At 43.9% G+C, this 18,090-nt stretch overlaps 3 protein-coding genes across 20 annotated transcripts in view; 1 reads left to right on the forward strand and 2 right to left on the reverse strand.

Moving 5' to 3' along the window:
• Positions 1-3,207: 3,207 nt before the first annotated feature.
• On the forward strand, positions 3,208-4,332 carry LOC120443776. Of its 2 annotated transcripts, none has more exons than XM_039623098.1 (4): positions 3,208-3,347; positions 3,408-3,492; positions 3,546-3,696; positions 3,757-4,332. In XM_039623098.1, exons 1-4 carry the CDS (start codon positions 3,345-3,347, stop codon positions 3,854-3,856), a joined length of 339 nt encoding a protein of 112 aa, XP_039479032.1. In that variant the 5' UTR covers positions 3,208-3,344; the 3' UTR covers positions 3,857-4,332. The 2 variants fall into 2 exon arrangements, with proteins under 2 accessions (XP_039479032.1, XP_039479033.1); XM_039623099.1 differs by having other exon boundaries at positions 3,555-3,696.
• Positions 4,333-4,350: 18 nt separating this feature from the next.
• Positions 4,351-18,090, reverse strand: part of LOC120443774 (serine/threonine-protein kinase N) — a 35,323-nt gene continuing 21,583 nt past the window's right edge. For 5 of the 16 annotated variants that reach the window (XM_039623082.2, XM_039623083.2, XM_039623081.2 and 2 more), the window contains 9 exons: positions 17,262-17,800; positions 9,990-11,294; positions 8,563-9,240; positions 6,961-7,170; positions 6,227-6,841; positions 5,785-6,156; positions 5,614-5,721; positions 5,410-5,550; positions 4,351-5,343 (listed from right to left, as the gene is read on the reverse strand). In XM_039623082.2, coding sequence (XP_039479016.1) covers positions 5,200-5,343; positions 5,410-5,550; positions 5,614-5,721; positions 5,785-6,156; positions 6,227-6,841; positions 6,961-7,170; positions 8,563-9,240; positions 9,990-11,294; positions 17,262-17,800 — 4,112 coding nt within the window. In that variant the 3' untranslated portion in view covers positions 4,351-5,199. Of the gene's footprint in view, positions 5,344-5,409; positions 5,551-5,613; positions 5,722-5,784; positions 6,157-6,226; positions 6,842-6,960; positions 7,171-7,242; positions 7,639-8,562; positions 9,241-9,989; positions 11,295-17,261; positions 17,801-18,090 lie in introns of those variants that run through there. The other 11 variants (XM_039623088.2, XM_039623079.1, XM_039623092.2 and 8 more) reach the window with 8 other exon arrangements.
• Positions 11,566-15,631, reverse strand: LOC120443775. Of its 2 annotated transcripts, none has more exons than XM_039623095.2 (4): positions 15,006-15,631; positions 13,912-14,298; positions 13,426-13,854; positions 11,566-13,369 (listed from the first exon to the last, which is right to left on the reverse strand). In XM_039623095.2, the coding sequence occupies exons 2-4, from the start codon at positions 14,134-14,136 to the stop codon at positions 11,762-11,764; spliced, it is 2,262 nt and encodes a 753-aa protein (XP_039479029.1). In that variant the 5' UTR covers positions 14,137-14,298; positions 15,006-15,631; the 3' UTR covers positions 11,566-11,761. The 2 variants fall into 2 exon arrangements, with proteins under 2 accessions (XP_039479029.1, XP_039479030.1); XM_039623096.2 differs by lacking the exon at positions 15,006-15,631 and having other exon boundaries at positions 13,912-14,183; positions 14,244-14,975.

Raw genomic sequence — 18,090 nt, forward strand, 5'->3', positions numbered from 1 at the left:
TTTCTGGGTGCCAATGAAATGCCTGCACCTGACATGGTCACAGGTTTTCTAGACATCTGCATTCAGCAGATTTAATTATTTAATCAACACAATTACTTACTGTCTGCGAAATGGGTAGATGCAACAAACTTAGATTCCTTGCACATGGCTTACCAAAGCCTCATTTCGCAACAACGATTAATATTATATGCACAGTAAGTCATGCAAAAGGAATATTTATGTTGGCCAGCTTAGTTGGCAACTTACTTAGTAACTACCCATCCAATTGTTGTCTTATATCCCGTTGAATTAAATAATATATTTTTTATTTCAATGACATTATGGTTTTAGGTTATTTCTTTGTTGTTCTAATACTTGAGAATACAAAAGCTGTCCTAAAATAATATATTCTTTAAGCTGTACTCGAAATCAATTTGGTTATAAAAATATGTATTTTTTACAATGTAAAACTCGACAAATAATTACATGATGATTGATTACAGTCAATAAATTCTAATTGGGTACACATTAATTTGCACAGTGCACCGAACGGAAAAAAAGTACCAATCGCAAGTAAATCAACTGGTTCTTAACGCCATTTGCCAGATAGCGAGCCGAGGGATAAACAAGGACTCGCACCCGATGGCCAAATTCAGGGATCTTGTCTTGTCATGCAATTATCGAGTTTTAATGAATTTTCGCGCGCAGTCAGAGGCGAAATCCATTAAAGGACTCGCGCAGACAAGCGGATGCGAAAGCGGCAAGGAAGTGGCCAACTAATTACGCCAGGACACTTGGCACACAAAAAGCGGGCAGCAGCAAATGCTCGAGTTAATTGCATTGCCAATGATGCGGCAAAAGCGTTTTGACGACCAAGGGGCCATTAAGTCATTAAAACGCTTAAAATGTCATTAAAGAGCGGGCCAACACGAATATAATCGGCGAAAATCGCAGCTACAAATTATTTTGGACTACCAGTTTCGATACAATTATTGTTAGCAAAATCTGTGATGCCAAAAGTTCTTGAAGGGCTCTCCACATTTCGGTTGTAATTAGGGCATATTCGCATTGAATTGCAAATTAGACGGCATTCTCTGCTGGCCAAAGCTAACCGCAGCTGTTGGTTTGTTTGCCCAAAAGGCCAAACGAGCCGGGTCAGTGGGCTAACCCGAAGTGCCAAATGAAAATTCCCGCTGCAAATTAAATAACTGCCTAATTGCTTTCCATTGGCAGCAGCACAAAATGTGCACAAACTCAGAAGGAGCAGTCCAAACCCACCAAAACACAACTGACACGACCCAGCAATAAATCTCAATTGATCCCGCAGGTGCAGTGGCAGTTTGGTCGATTAAAACTCCCTCAACGGCAGCCCCATCGAACCCATCTCCTGCATCCGCGGTCAGATGTCAATGCAGGCAGAACAGGTGGGGATGTGGGTGAGCCCGTGGCTAATACGTTAAGTGGCAGCAAGGAGCCACAACAACGAGCCTTGGTGGAAAACGCTTGCGAAAGCATAGGGAAATGAAAAACGTACATGATACAAATGCAAATTGGAAAAAGTTTAGTTCTCGCAGTATTAATTCAAAGATCTTAACCTTTTTATTTTTCATTTATATTTATTTGAACCCATATTAAAGGTTGAATCCCGAAGGACTCAAAGCTTCTCATATATTATCTTTTTAAATAAAAGTGCACATAGCATTCTTCTATATATAGAAGTATTGGTTAAAGAGTGTATAAAAACATTGTTCATTTAAGCAGCCGAGATACAGCAATTGAATGAAAAAGGGGGAGCAGGGATGCCGACGCATGGAACTTGACCGTAAATGCTTCAATGGGCCATTTGCGTGGAGCAATGGTTATGGCGGGAATAAAACCCAGCTAGTGCAAGTAATGTTGTGGCCAACTCCCGGGCTCAAGCCAGTTCTGTCCAGTGGTCAATGGGCAATGGCAGGGCAAACTTTGGCCAGTAAACAGCATTAAGTAACCTCACGCACAGCGGGGTGGGTACGAGTGTGTGGGTGTAATAGTAGCAACTGCCTTCGGTGTCCTTGTCGTCCCAGTGTAATTGCCTCGGATGACTTGCCCCCTTTCGCTCCAGCTCCCGCTGCCGCTCCTCCTAACCAACTGGCATTGACAAGCTCCATAATGGCCATTCACCGCAACATCTGGTTTACGTTGCCAGTTTGCGATGGCTTCGCCTCGCTTGGAGTCCCAGCAACTTTGCTTCCTCGCATTGATTCCCAGGTATACACCGCCCCCTATCGAGCAGCCTAATTGAATATCCTTCGCATCCTTGCAAAACTTCTGACCGAGCTCTGCAGTTTCAACTGCAGTTGAAACTCGTTAAGTTAAAAAGAATTACGTTTATTCAAACCATAAATGTTTATGTATTATATTCTCAACACAACATTTTTGTTTTAATATGTGTGGTTTTTTAGATTAATATGTTCTTTTTTTGTAGATTAAAGGTTTAAACATCAACAATATTTTGGAATTTTGTCGATCTGAGCAATAAATGTGAAATCGGTACGCACTACTTTCAAATATAAAATTTAAAAGCCTAGCCATTGCACATATTTTCAACTATGAGCAAATACTAAAAGTTGATGTCAATAGAGTTCTACTGTATTTCGCATGGGGCTGCGAATGACTGTTTTCCATATTTCAGTAAGCATAAGTTGCTTATCGCAGACGCCCATTGATATGCGCATGTGGAAATCCCTTGGATGCGGCTGCCAAACCCTTATCACTAGGACCAGACATATAGGGTCTGAGGAAACTCCGGAGAGAGCTCGGAAAATGCCTTGGAAAATGCTTCGCATGCATATCCTGCTGCCCCTTCGGCCAACTGCATCTACTTAGCATAATTTGTTGCCTTTTTTTTGTCTTCGCTCACAGAGTTTGGAGGTGCGGATCTTGGGGGTCGGGCATTTCTGGCTGCCAAGGACTCAAGTTGCGCTGCCTGTTTGTCTAGACAAAGACAACGTCTGCATACAAAAATTATGTTTTTATAGGGCATTTAGCAGATGGTACATTTGTACATTTTTCACATCCCAGCATTAAAATGGTTTCTATATTAAGCGGCTTTCCAATATTTTTATTTTCATATTTTATATATTTAATAATAATAATTTCAAATATATTAAAATCGCGCCAAATTCAAACATTTCGGTCCCCTACAGCACTGCACAACACTATGTTAAGATTGCGCGCAGTTGGCAGCCCTAAGCAACAGCTGTTGCAACAGCTGTAAAACTGACGCAGAATACAAGATTTGGTTTAAAGTTATTGATATTAAAAAAAATATTGTTAAATCCCAATAAATACTGTCATCTGAATTCAGTAACTGCTTATTCAGCGCCATGGTAAAGCCAGTTCCTATAACCGGCTGCTCTCAAACTGTAATACATTCGCTTGACTTCCAGCTGGAATTCAATGACTTCACAACTGTATGCCCCGATGATTTGAACGCAGCTTTGGGTTTTCAAATATACAACGACTTAAAACATGGTAAGGCAAGCATATTTTATTATAATTATTTAATTATTATTATTACGCATTAGGAGAACTAGGCGCCGATTTTCAACCCAACTATGATCCCAATCTAAAAGTGTTTTATTTAATAAAAAATGATGCAGCTTATGTGCCGGTTTTGCACACAAAGGCAATCGACTTCAGAATTATAAAGTCTTTGCACGAAAATCTGAAAAAGCGGTGAGTATATAATATCATTAAAGTAATATTCACATTCCTAACACCATTATTCCCAAGCAGCAACCTGTATTTAGCCATTGTGGATAATACCGCCAACATTTTGTATTATAAAATGAGCGAGTGTCTTACCGAAAACCAGTCGACAAAAACGGCAGTTTAATAATAGCGATAGATACATTTATTTAAAATCATATCATAAATATAAATTACAGTCACAATTTCAAACTAATCGTGACTGGATGTGGACCCATCCGACTTTTTAAATTAAATCGATGATTATAGCCGCAAGCTGTGAGCATAATCATAATAAAAATGACAATAGAAGATCTGCATTGTTTATACTCGTTTCGATTCGCATGAGGTGTGCAAAATCGTTATCATAATTGTAATTATAAATAATTATCTTCACATAATGGTAGCTTAGACTACGTTTCAATAATCGATTATTACAACTAAAAGTTACATTAAATACAACATAGATCTTAAGAGTACAACAATCCGATTGCATGCCATCCTTCAACGGAATTTTTTAAAGCTATCCCGTTGGGCGGTATTTTGTTTTCTGATCCTCATATATGGGTTAAAGCATAACGCGCATGCAAGCAAATCATTCATAATCATCGATCTAGCGTCGATTAAAAATGCTCAAAGCAATACAGTTTCTTGTATAATAGTTATAATAATAATAAATAACAAATGTTTGCGTGTGTATATGACGTAAAAATTATGTTAAAATTATAACACAACTCGGGCAATGGGCTGGGGAGTTGATAAAACGCGCAAGGCAATTTACAGGGCTTACATGTTAAAACTGTAAATATTTCACTTTCTCTCACTTTACTAGGATATATATATGTCGTATAGAAGATGAGCTCGTTTAGCAAGACGATTCCTGGGATGTGCATGCAATATATGTATAAAATATATCTTTGTTCTTGTATGTTGATTATGAAAATAAGTTGCAATGATTGCTCTGGGGTATAGACATACTTTTCAATCTATAAAATCTATTTGTATCCGGTCTTAAAAAACATTTTCCAAAACTACAACTTTGCGTATAAGGCTTTTCTAAGGTATGTCAGACTATTCAATGCGTTCTTGTGTTTGGAAAAGGAAACAATTCTATATGCTGTACAATTCAACGACAATATGGGAGGATTTCTAGGGACTGTATGCTGAACCGGTTGCATGGATGATTGACAAATGCTTGCTCTTCCACAATGTGGACAACTAGGTATTTTGGTTTATGTTGGTCTCTCGGCCAGTGAGCAACACTCAAAAGTTCTCTCATTAGTAGATGTAATTTCTATATAGATATAGTTATAAATATATATGTCCTGTATCTGTATGATCATGCTGTCTTTATGTATAAATATTGAACTCACATCGACTAAGCCAAGTAAAATTACTCGAAACCAATTTCGTACACAAGTAAAAGCAAAAATCAAGGGCTGTAAGGATCGGGCTAGGCCCATTGGTAAACCCTTGAACTACAACGAGCTCCTAACACCATTCGGCCGTGTACGAAAAGTCCTGGAAAAGCACCTGCTCCTCCTCTGTCAAGTGTCGCGGCTCCTTCGGTGGTGTTAACTGAGCCTTCTCCGACGTGAACTCCTCGTCAAAGTTCGACACATCCTCCAAGTGGTTCTGCAAGGCAGTTATAAACAATGTCAAAATATACAATTTTATTACTAACGTTGCAATATAACTTACAATTGTCGGCACAAATGGTGGTTTAACCTTTCGCAGCAGCAGGTCATCCCACACAATCGACCGGAAGAATGCCTGTTTCTTAACATCCTCCGCATCCCGTTCCGAGGATCCCAGACGTCTCTCTGGATTCTTGCGCAAAAGCTGTCAATCAATAGACATTAAGATCTGCATTCGAATAGTTACTTTTACAATCAATCAACTTACCCTACGCATCACGGCTATGGCCTCCAGCGAGAGGAAACGCGGATAGCGCACCTCATCGTTGACAATTGAATCAAATACTTCCTCCTCATCGTCACCAGGGAATGGGGACTGTAAAATTCAATTGATTAAGCACTAAGTTATTAAAGCCTGTTACAGTTACATTCGACCTACCTCACCAACTAACATCTCAAAGATCAACACGCCCAAACCCCACCAATCCACAGCTCGAGTATATGAAGTTTCCGTGAGCACTTCCGGTGCCAGAAACTCGGGAGTGCCACAGAACGTACCCGTGCGATCACCGAAGCCCATGCCCTCCTTGCACAAACCAAAGTCCGCAATCTTCACATATCCTTCCGTGTCCAATAGCAAATTGTCGAGCTTCAGGTCCCGGTAGATGATCTTGTTTTCGTGCAGGTACTGCAGGCCCAGAACCACACATGCGGCGTAGAAAACGGCTCTTGGCTCTAGGAACACGTCCGTGTGGATGTGCATCATTAAATCTCCGCCAGCAGCGTATTCCATCACAAAGCATACGTGTTGCTAACGTACATAATAATAAAGTAACAAAATTATCTTTTAATTTATAACTCCCAAGCTTATCTCCACTTACATCAGTCTGGAAGCACGAATACAAGTTAACTAAGAACGGATGGCGCATGGCGTTGGCTACCTCAAAGATGCGCTTTTCGCTAAGCAGGGACTCCACTTCGTCGCGGGCGATGATGTCTCCCTTCTTCAGCGCCTTAATGGCGTAGTACTGATTGTTGCTTCGTAATTGGGACAAAATCACCTTGCCAAAGTGGCCGCGTCCCAGAACGCTTAGCAAACGGAAGTTGTCCATTGACAACATGCCGGCATTGGGCGGCTGCTTTCCAGCCCGGCCGGTCTCGAGTCCTCCGGATTCACGATATTGCAGGCCACGGGCCACATTCCTGCGCTGCTGCTGTTGATTGGAGTTGGTTGTGGTGGAGGAGCTGAGTGAGAAAGCAGAAGCTGCTGCTGCCGCCTTGGCCACATTCAGCTCATACTGGTTAGCGTAGATGGGCTGCTGCTGTGGAGGCTGTTTTTCTTGCCTTTGGGCGGGCTGCGGGAACTGCGGCGCACCAGCAGCGGTGCTGTTTCCGTAAATAGTAGGAGTAGGTGGCTCCTGGATGATGGGCGAAGACTGCTGCGCATATTGCTGCTGGCCACTGCCCACGTAAAGCTTGCCCAACTGTGGTATAACCTAAAGCGTACAAGATGATAAACGTTAGTCATTATAGAGAGTAGAGTTAGGATAACATTTATTAGTGGCTACAACTTGAGAGCTTAGTGAATCCATTCACTTATTTTCCTGGCGTTTACCTGCTGGACCTGGTCTGCTGTTTCTAACTTTTCAACTGTCTCGAGGAGAATACTTTCGACACAAGCTTCGGATACCTTGACAGCCTGCTCTTCTGCCACCGGCTTAATCTCCGGCTGTGAATCCGGCTCAGCTACCTCCTCAATCAGGCAACTAGTCGTCCGGCTGGCATTGATCGGTTCGAGGGTAATATGTACAAGACTAATACGGGCCTGCAAGAGGATGGTTCTTCATAGTATGGTTGATTGATCGGGGATTTGATTGAACCCAAGAAACACACATACAGCAGGAGGTACAGGATTGGATGCGCATGAACACACTAACAGTTGGTTGATGGTTCGCGAGGTCGACAAATCAAGGTGATGGAGCTGATTATGAGTGCGCTGCTGCTGTTGCTGTTGGAGCTGGACCGCAAACATCTGCCTTAAGAGCTGGCTGAGCGCATGGAAGGTTGGCACAATCATAACGTTCCTACATTTCGATCGATACCGATACGACACTTAGGCGGGATGGCTAAAACCGCGCCGACCAACTGAAGGCGAACAAGTGCCAAAGTCATGACCAGAGACCAAGCATTTGCGTCGTTGTTTTGGGTCTAAAAATGACCAACCGAATTGAAAATGTGACAACAGCGCACATAACGATGAGTACATATGTAGCTTGGACACATAGATACAAAGGTAAGCGAACACAGGGACACACATCTTGGACGAAAATGGAAATGGGGAACACTGACGTTGCACGTGAGGGGAAAAAACGGAAGGTGGCCGTGGGTGACAAAAAATAACACATTTCCCGACCATTGGCACGTGAAGTGGCGCACTTTCGGGTGCCTCTTTTCGGCCCCATCTTCCAAGACATATCGCCTTTTATTTCCTGTGATCTTTTTGCTGTCATTCGCCAGAAGCACGTCTATTTAAAGAGTTTAAAATTGTCACTTCTAGCTTTTATTTCGCGCCGATCATATCTGTTCCTTGTCAAATAATTGCGGAATTTAGAATCTTAAACAATTTCTAAAGCTCTCAAGTTGCTTATTATTGGAAAATATTTATTTAAACATTTAAAAATGCTACTTCTATAGTATATTAGGTCAAGCTGTGCAGCTTACATCTGTACCATTTAAATTGCCAATTTAATATAATAAACGTTTAAAGCTGTCGAGTGATTTGCCTTTGAATAGGAATTGTGCTTAATTTTATTGGTAACTACTCAAGCCAATATCTACATCAATCTATTAAACACTGTTAATAATCTTGTCAGTCACATTCAAAGCTAAACTTTTAGTTAGTTATACTACGACTATATTAGTTGTTTGGGGTGCTTGTGGATGCGCATTGGTTACAGTGCGAATGAGCGTGTTTATGAATCAAATGTTTTTACACAATTTTTGGGGCTTTAAATGTTTTTTCGTCTAAAGCCAAACCAGAAACATACACACATTTAAAGAAAAAACAGGTAACCCAACTAACAAAAACAAAACAAACATGTAAGAAACTAAAAGGAAAATAAGGTTAGTGAAAATACAAAATAAAAAGAAAATAATTCAGAATTCGAGAACAGAAATTTAACCGGAAACCAAACCAGGAAATGAAAAACCTCCTAACCTCCACACAGAAACGATCGCCGGCACTGGAGCTGTGGCTGGAGTGCAACCGGGTGCCCAGGTTTTCGTTGCTGCCCCGGTACAGATAGTCGTCGTCGTCCTCGGGATACTCGACTAGTGGCGATGGTGGCACCGATCGGTCCTCCTCCCGACCACCCAGGAGCACCACGGGCGGCAGGATTAGGACCGGCCGGTGCAGCTGCTGTTCCACAGCGGACGATGGTTCGGGATTCGTCGATTTCTGGGCGGGATGTGGGTGCTGCTGCAACTGAAATTCATTGTGGTTTGTGCTTCGGCTTTGGCTGGGGCGGGCATTTAAGCTTGGCATGATCTGATTGCTGGTAAGCGGTGGGAACGACGGCGTTTGGTTGGCAAGCGGTGGGTACGACGACGTTTGGTTGGCAAGGGTGGGTGATGTCTGCTCCTCGGACTCTCTCTGTTTCACGCACAAATCCAGGACCGCCTGGCGCTGCACCTCCTGGAACTGCTGCAGACGCAACTGCTCCTGGCGCTGGCGCTGCTGCAGCGCCTGCTGCTCAGTCTGCTGCTGTTGTAGCAGCAGGTTCTCCAGCGCCCCGGCATCCAGCGACATGTTCTTCTCCTTCAGCAGTCTACGCAGCGTAGTGGGACGCGAGTCCAGGTCCGACAGGAAATCGAATTCGTGCAGGGCATCCTGCAGCTGTCGGCGATTAACGAAATCATGACGATACGAAACGGAAACCGAGACGGGCACACAAACACACAGATACAGAGAGAGATAGAGAACATGATGTCGGTGGGCCACAAAAAGAAGAATATTGGCAGATGAATAAAGTGGGCAAGGAAAAGAAAGACTTTTCTTGAAGAAAGCGAAAAGAGGATACAGAGAAAATGTGAACGATAATAATGAATGAATTAGGTGAAAACTGAATGGCAAAAAATTTTCAAAATATAATTGGTTCACGTTATAGATCTGTCATAGCATTAAACAAGTTCGGAGAATAAGTCTAATTATTTTTTATATTTTGCAATTTACATTCCAAAGCTTTTGTTTATGTTTTAAATGATAATTTCATTCAATTTCCTTTTTCTGTAGCTGCATACTACTATAAGCAGATCGAACCTTAAATTCAAGCTCGTGAAACTTTCTGCCAATTTTGCGAACAAAAATGATTCTGTGTGCGGCTACCGTTCCAAATGTAAAGACTATAGAGATACTTAATGCCAAACCAACACCAAAATTTCGTAATGTAATGACTGTACAGATTGAGTGCTTGTGTGTGCATAAGTCGGTGAATAAATACATGAGAGTGGGCGGAGGAGCAGTGGCAGGCACAACGATCAAACCAGCTACGGGTACACAGCTAAGTACATACGCAGATCTTTATACAGGGTCGGTCAAGTTCTGAACTGTACACGGATCGCTTTGTAAATAATGAGCAAACTTACCTCTTGATCCAATATCGGAGTGGTGGAAGTCGACTTGAGCACGGGTGGTGGCGGTGGCGCCGTTGTAGGAGCTGCAGTTCGGCCGCCTTGGATCACCTGTCCCTTGCTGGCACCTGGCATCTGTAAGCTCAGGGTATTGGGCCTTCCAGCTGCTCCGGCGGAAACGGGGGGCGATTCCGGTGGCAAGACACTGATTCCCTGCATGTGCATGGACAGAGGTCGCATTCCGCTCAGACCGCTGGACGCCGGATCCGGGTATTCACCTGGCGTCTCCACGTGTTCATTAATTCCTGCATCAGGATCGAATTCCAAGTTCTGTGCCTGTTCTCCTGGCGTGTAGGGCTCCGGTTCCACCAGTGCGTCGGATGAGGGAGTTCTCGAAATGGGCGACTCAGAGTCGCGAGACCCACCGACCACCATAGGAGAACTACCGGTTATAGAAGATCCAGATCCTACCGATCCCATATGCACATGATTAGGAGCATTCCGCTTGAGCAGGCGACCCCAAGTGGCCACATTGATGTTCATCTGCTTGGCGCGCGAGATGTTCTTCGCCTGCTGCCTGTTGAAGATCATACGCTGGCGCCTCAGCTTTGGCTTCTGTGAAATCATTGGGTTTAAGAACTTGACCTCTGCAAATAGCAGACCTTGTGGCTCCAGCTGCAATGCCATGCCATGTCGCACATCGTCGATGAACTCTTCAAGGCGCAGTACCTTTACGGCGCACAGAGATCGCCAGTCGCGCCAGTAAACTCCAATCTCCAGTTCACGCGACCGGTCTAGATCGATGGAGAAGCGCTGATCCCAGGCCTGCTGCGAGCATGGCTTCCACGATGTCTGGCCCACGGTAATATTGTCAAGCTTGATGACCGCCATGATCTCAATGGAGGTCTCATCCTTTACCGAATAGCTCTTTGAACTGCTGCGCGAAGTGACTCCCTTGACAAAGCTTCTTAAATCACCCGGACTGGAATTGTTGTCCTTGTCCCTCCTTGATCTGCCAGGCACATCTTCTAGCAAATCTTGGCAGCCCAGCAAGCGAACCTCAAGTTTTCCGGTGACACTGGCACAGCGTCCAAGCGAGGACACCGACTGGTACGGCTTTCCACCGAGTATGCCCGCTTGTCCGGATTGCAGTGACGTGTAGGTGACAGGAGCTGGGGAGGTCGATAGCTGGACGATCTGCAGCTCCGTTTTTAATAGTTGGGCGGCGGGCGAGTCAGCAGGCAGCTCCTGGCGTCGTAGATCCAAGGAGTAGCGCAAGAGATCTAGTTTTCGCGACGATTCCGACAAACGTCCATGGGCCTGTTTTAAAATAGAACGAATTAATATATTGGTCATTAAAGTAATCATTTTATTCCCCTCGGATGCACTACCAAATAATTTGAATGAATTACAATAAACCTTTACATGAAACACTACATGTAACAACACAGATGTTAAAAACTATATAAATACAAAACTCTTTAAAAAAAAAGTCTTTTATAAACAATGGCAAAAGAAGTTTGATTTTTTATAAACCACCGAAATAAAAGATACATTTCTAGTTAAAACTATTGATTTATTTTATTACAACATTAAATTGATTCAGCGCACAAATTTATTGCGTGAGGAACATTCGCGTACAAGGCTTACAACTAATCGGAAATAAATTGGATTTATGTAGGTTCGGATTTAGGTATTGGGTTAATAGGGAGCATATCAATCTGAAAAGCAATGTGTTAAATGCAAGCCTAAGACAAAGAAAAGTATAAACTGATCAGTAATTTTTTTTATTGCTGTGGACGTCTTAATAAGGGCTTCTCGCCTAGAGAGAAGGCTCTTCCGCGAAGCTGAAACCTCTCAGCCAGCCAGCGTTGACAGCTTTCGCATTGACAATTCGGGTTCTTGGTGGGTCCTACATGATGGCCGGGTTTTCTCATGGCCACGACATTGCCAAAGCGACGAGCTTTCTCCAAATGCTCGTGAGTGTACCCGGAAACGGTAGTGGATGCTTCACTTGCGAGACTTGGACTGTCGCGTGAGATTTCAAAACGGCGCCCTGCAAGTGGTGAAGGCGTCACTGTGGTCCCAAAAGTACTAGCGGAGGTGGTGCTGGGCGGCGCCTCACTGCCGCAACGCACCACTGTGGTTGCAGCCGACAGGAGTTGTGGCGAACTACGCTCGGAAGAGGGCGATCCGGAAGCAACCTGTACGCTCAGGTTATCGCGGGCTTCGCTCTTCCATCGAAAACTCGGGTGGAGAAGTCGAAACGGATCCGTGGCAGCGGATGCAGCGGGTTGAACAGGTGCTGTGGCTGGCGGAGTGGGTTGTGCCACAATTCCGGGCCCACCGGAGGGTCCAAAGAACTGCAGAAAACCAGGACGATTACGAGGAAAATGCGAGATCTGCTGCAATTGCGATTGCCTTCCTGGATAGGTATTGAATCCATTGGCATCCGAGAAGCCATCCGATTCCGAGGGTATGGTATCGCTTCGCTGGAAGGAACTTCGTTGGGACTGCACCTCCGTGATTGTTTGCAGTGCATGAGGGGATGGTGCTCCCAGGTGGGCTTGTGCGTGATTCTGGTCCAAAGAGTGCTGACGGGACCAAAGGCGCTCCATCTGGCTTATCCGCAGGCGATCAAGCGAGTTCTCATAGTCAAAGCTGTCGGATTTGGTCAAACCAAACGATGCAATTGGTGTATCTAAGTCGTCTGTATCCTTCCAGGATGAATCCACACAATCCGTTCCTCCCACGGCACTGGAAATGCTGCTGCAGGTGGCATCCCTTGGCATCGTAGACCTCGAGGAGTTAGGGTATGTGCTGCTAATCGTCTCATCGCTCGGCTGGCGCATATATTTCTGGCGTAGATTGGCTAACTTGGCCGCCCGCTGATCACCAATGTGTTTGCGGAAAAGCAACTGCTTGGACTCGCACACTTCCTCGGCTGTGCTGCACTTTGTAATGGCATGACCCAAATTTAGATTGCCTTGTTGCTGGTTTCCCCCTTTATTTTTTGACTGATTTGGAGCCAAACGCCTGGGCATAGCTCCCCCAGAGATTCTTTGATGGCGCAGCAGCATCTGCTCATTGTCCAGCACGGTTTGAGGGGTGGAATTAGAGTCCAGTTCGTATCGCTTGCTACCAGCCAGCTCGGAGTCGGAGGAGCTAGAGGGCTCTTCGTCTGCGTGCCTCTCGTCATCGGCTTCCTCCTCCTCATCTCCCTCTGAACCGGTGCAGTAGACATCGATGTGAACAGTGCGGGGTTTCTTCTCACCCAAATTGGGTATTTTAGGAGCAGTTCCTTGGCTTGTGCTGCCAGCTAGCGGTGGAATTCTCGACATCGAGGCCGATTTAAATGTAGACGATGGTGTCGTGGGCGTGGGCGAATAGGTTGGCTGAGGATTTTAATAAGTTAAAAAGTGAAAGCACAACTGTAAATTTGAAACCCCACCACATAGGTGTTAGCCTCCTCCGCATGTCGCTTGCTGGCAAAATTCATCAGTGCTTCGGTGGTAGCCCTTCGCTGCTCATAAGCTGGACGTCTCTTTGCTGGCTGCTCCTCCGTGTCGCTTGTTTGGGAGAAGGCATCCTTTAGCTGCTGTGCTCGCACTTTGCTGTGGTAAACAAAGGGCTCATTCACTGACCCGGATCCCGCCTCTTGAGGTAAGAAATCAGCCACAGCGGACACCATAATGTTGCACGTGCTCCGGCAGCGGGTTCCACACACTTGAGCAGTGGCTCCAAGGGGAGGAGTAGAATCAGTGGGCCCAGGTGGTTTGCTAAGAGCCCTGGAAGCATGTGGACTGCCAAATGCCGAATCCGCATTGGTGGTGGCCGAGGAGTTTGTGGAACGGAAGCTAGTTCCCGCAGTAGCCGCTGTCTGTAGAGGATTTTAAGGATATAAATAAAGTTTGGGAGATTTGCCGTCACGACTTGCCTTCTCCACATCCTGTTCCGTTTCAGGTTCCTCGCAGGGCGTACACCATTTGTAGATCACTTGCATCGGGTGCACTGTCTCCGGAGCACTGAACTCCTTTTGCACTGCCTCACCAGCTCGGGCAAAAGTAAGATGTGCTCGCACGGTCCACTCGGCGGTCAGTTCATGGGGCAGCGGAACTTGTTGGCCCTGAACCGCCCCTGAAGTGGGCGTGGGCGTGCTCATGACTCCCTAAGCACTTGTTTCGCGGTCGTGGCATACACACATTTTGGCTGTGGTAATATTGTGGATCAAGGTGCCATCGATATATTTACATAAATACACTCACGCACTTTATACTATATACATATATTTTTATATACGTCACACACGAAAATTATATTCCTGCTAAAAATATCAAATAGCCGCTTTGATAGTTCTTATTGTGGACCAAACATCAAATAATTTCTATATATTAACGGCCTAACTGTCTGTTGAATTCCAAATGTTTAAAGGTAATTTTATATCAACAATTTGTGGTAACATCCCCACACATTGTTTATAATTTTTAAAACCTTTCCTTTGAATTGTATAAATTTAGGCAAATGCGAAGAATTTCTTTGAATGTTCTGAATTTCTAGGTGTATTTATTAAAATTCAATTACTGCTCATGCACTTTTTTAGACAACTTTTTTAAATTCGTTACAGGCAGTTTGAATTATATTCATTTTGCTTTTTTGTTTTCACTATTTTTAGCTTCATTCGACAAACGCACACACACTATAGTCGTAGGGGTTAGTAAATGGATGGGGCGGAACGAAAACACTTTCGGTTTTTCTTAGCTTTTGTAAGATTCGTGTTTCTAAATTTATGTGATTTTATTTTTAACAAGATTTTTTTTTCGTTACGCTGAAATTGCAAGATGACCCCAAAACGAATTCAGAGAAAATGAGTAAGGAGCTGCCTATCCAAACTGAGAATTACGCAATATTGGGTAGATAACCGCATAGAACCTGCAGCACACGCTGCGTATGCGTAATGTCGAAGAGCTAATGACCAGCTCATCCATTGAATTCCACTTATATAGCGTGTGTGCGTGATTTTCGCGAGCTTACTTCTATTATTTCATTATTATTATATTATTCCACACTCAGTGGATTTTTAACACAAGAAACAAAGAAACACGAACGCAACGAAAGACGCGGCAATTGAAAAATAATTCTAAAATATCGCAAAACACCATGCGGCGTCGCACGTAGCCAACAGCGATCCAACTCATACTGAACGCCAAGGAAAAGCTGCTTGGGAAATTCGCTAGAGAAACGCACATTCACACGCACAGTAAGCAGCACATTTCCCATATGTTGGCTAGAGAACTTTGCGCTCCGATTCTTATGACGGTTTTATACGTTTCTCGATTTTGGCCGATTAAGAAGAGGCACAGACATATAGACGGGGGTATACATCCAATGTTTTGTGCCTGTGAACGGCATAGTTCTAAAAATGTTTAGCAAAACGCTTCCAAATTGCCAAGAGGGCAGCGGCAGCAGTTTTGTTTATTGTTTAGCAGATCGTATAATAAGCACAGCAACAAAAGTACTGTATATAAAGAACATCAGTTTACCAAAGTTCTTGTGGTATGCTTTTGAAATATCAGTTATAACAAATAGGAAGTTCTTAAAGCTCAATTCAATACGATCCGAAATTCAGAATAAATACAGATAATACGGAACTTCATCGCTAGTCTCGTTAAAGAAAAACTAGCTCCTATTGACATAAAACGCACTGCTGTTCTCAACTTTTTATTTCTGCATCTGACAGATGCAACCGCAACGCAGAACAAATAAATATGAAAATAGAATATTTAGGCCAAAGCCCGGAAAACATGTTGTTGTAGTAGCTTCTGCGGAAGCTAAGTGTCTACGTATACGTTTATGTTGAATCCAAAGACAAAACCGCACGAGTATCGGTGAAAAGAAGATAAATCACGGCTAGGAAAAATGCGAGCTTGCCACGCGATAGGAAAGGCAGACATTGGAAAATAGGAAAAAGTGTATATATGGTATGTCCATGCACAAACGTACAGTGTTAAATGCATTGTGAAATTAAAAAAAAATTATCTTCGTTTTGCGTTTATTTTGGGACCATTTTTCTGTCAGCGATACCATTAAATAAACAAGAGAGAACGCTATAGTCGAGTTCCCCGACTATCTGATACCCGTTACTCAGCTAGTGGAAGGGAGAAGGAGAGTCTTAAACACAGTTTTTGGCGGTTTGTAGGCGTTATAGTGGCGTGGCAGAAAGTTTTTGGCAAATCGGTAGAAATTTACAAGACTAATACAAAATGAAAAATATCAAAACATTTTCAAAAGTGGGGCGTAGCAGCTTTGGGCGGTTTGTGGGCGTTATAGTGGGCGTGGCAACATGAATCGACAAACTTGCGCTGCTTCTATGTCTCTGGAGTCTGTATGCTTAATCTCAACTTTCTAGCTTTTGTAGTTCCTGAGATCACAGCGTTCATACGGACGGACAGACAGACGGACAGACGGACATGGTCATATCGACTCGGCTATTGGTCCTGATCAAGAATATATATACTTTATATGGTCGGAAACGCTTCCTTCTGCCTGTTACATACTTTTCAACGAATCTAGTATACCCTACGAGTAACGGGTATAAAAATTTAAAATGAACTAAAAAGCTAATGCCAAAATTATTAGGGCAGGCCCTGAGCACACTTGCCAAATCATTTTTCTTGGTCTCTAGTAATGGCGACATCCTACGTCCGTTTAATTAATGAGACGACAGTAAACGACAAAAAAAAATTGAAATTAAAACGAAAGCGGACGAAGTGAAAAATATTTAAAGCAGCCGCATAATTAGCTTTGCCTCCTTCCCGCATTCCACTTCCCGTTTCACACGACGTTGCCACAAGTTGGGAAAAAATCACGTATACGCACGTATATTTCTAATATGATTCATACGTCGTGTGGCCATATGGCAGCAGGCACACCTGATTTCAGCTAAGCGGGGGAATACTCGCAGGGTTATGTGTCTACCTGGCTACCGGCCAGCTCTAATTAACTCTGGTATTTAAGCAATAATACCGATTCTATTTGAATTACCAAGCACAGTAGAACTTTCTACATTTAAGCCACCAAAAAAGTCTAGTTATCTAAAGTTTGTATTCTTAACTCCTATTAAATACAATTTAGATTATATTTCTACAATTTTTGTAGATGTGTACTTTTGACAAGCGACCCTTAATTCCCCGAAGATATATAAGCTTCTACAAAAATGACAGAATGTGTCTGCAAGATTCCCTAAAGTATATTCAAAAAACCAACCAAAATGTAGAGGATGGAACTCACCTCCTGCAAAGCCTTCTTGTCCGGTGCCCTAATCGCCGTCTGCAGCGTGCGGATAACATTCTTGGCTCCATCGACGACGGCTGCTTCGATCCGTAGTCGATGGCGGAGCTCCTCAATCCGCTCCTCCAGCGTCGTCTCCAGGCTCTGCGGCTGGCTGCTGTTGTTCCCGCCGATCGTCTGACCGTGCTCGTCGATCATTTGGCGCGAGGCCTTGAGGCGATCGGCCTGTTCGCGATTCTGTTTCACCTTGATGATGCGCAGGCGCAAAAACTCTATCTTGGCCTTCGAGTCGGCCAACATCTGGTGGGCTTCCGCCAGCAGCTTTTTGTCGCATCCGATGCCAAGCGACTGGATCATGTTTTCCGCCCCGGTCTTCACCTTCATCTCAATCTGCAGCTGCTTCTCCAGCGAGGCAAGCACTTTGTCATTGGCAGTGGCCGGTACGCCGCCCTCCAGAGCCTTGCTTCCGCCGCCCAAGCCACCAACCGCACCGCTGACCAAGAAACCGCCATTGGGGTCAATGCAGGCAGTGATCGATTCTGAAAGAAATTGGAACGATTAAATCGACTATTCATTTGAATTGAATAATCTTACACTCTAACGTTAGAGTGCGCGTGGCAAAAAGATCTTTGGCAAATCGAGTGAAATTTACAAGACTAAAAAAAATGTAATAAAATATAAAAACATTTTTCAAAAGCTACAGTGGGCGTGGCAACATGGGTCAATAAACTATGCGTCTGGAGTCTGCATACTGAATTTCAATTAGCTTTCATAGATTTCAGATTACAGATCTCGACGTTTATACGGACGGACAGACGGACATGGCCAG

This window comes from Drosophila santomea, chromosome 2L (genome assembly GCF_016746245.2).
Source record: "Drosophila santomea strain STO CAGO 1482 chromosome 2L, Prin_Dsan_1.1, whole genome shotgun sequence".
Classification (NCBI taxonomy): Eukaryota; Metazoa; Arthropoda; class Insecta; order Diptera; family Drosophilidae; genus Drosophila; species Drosophila santomea.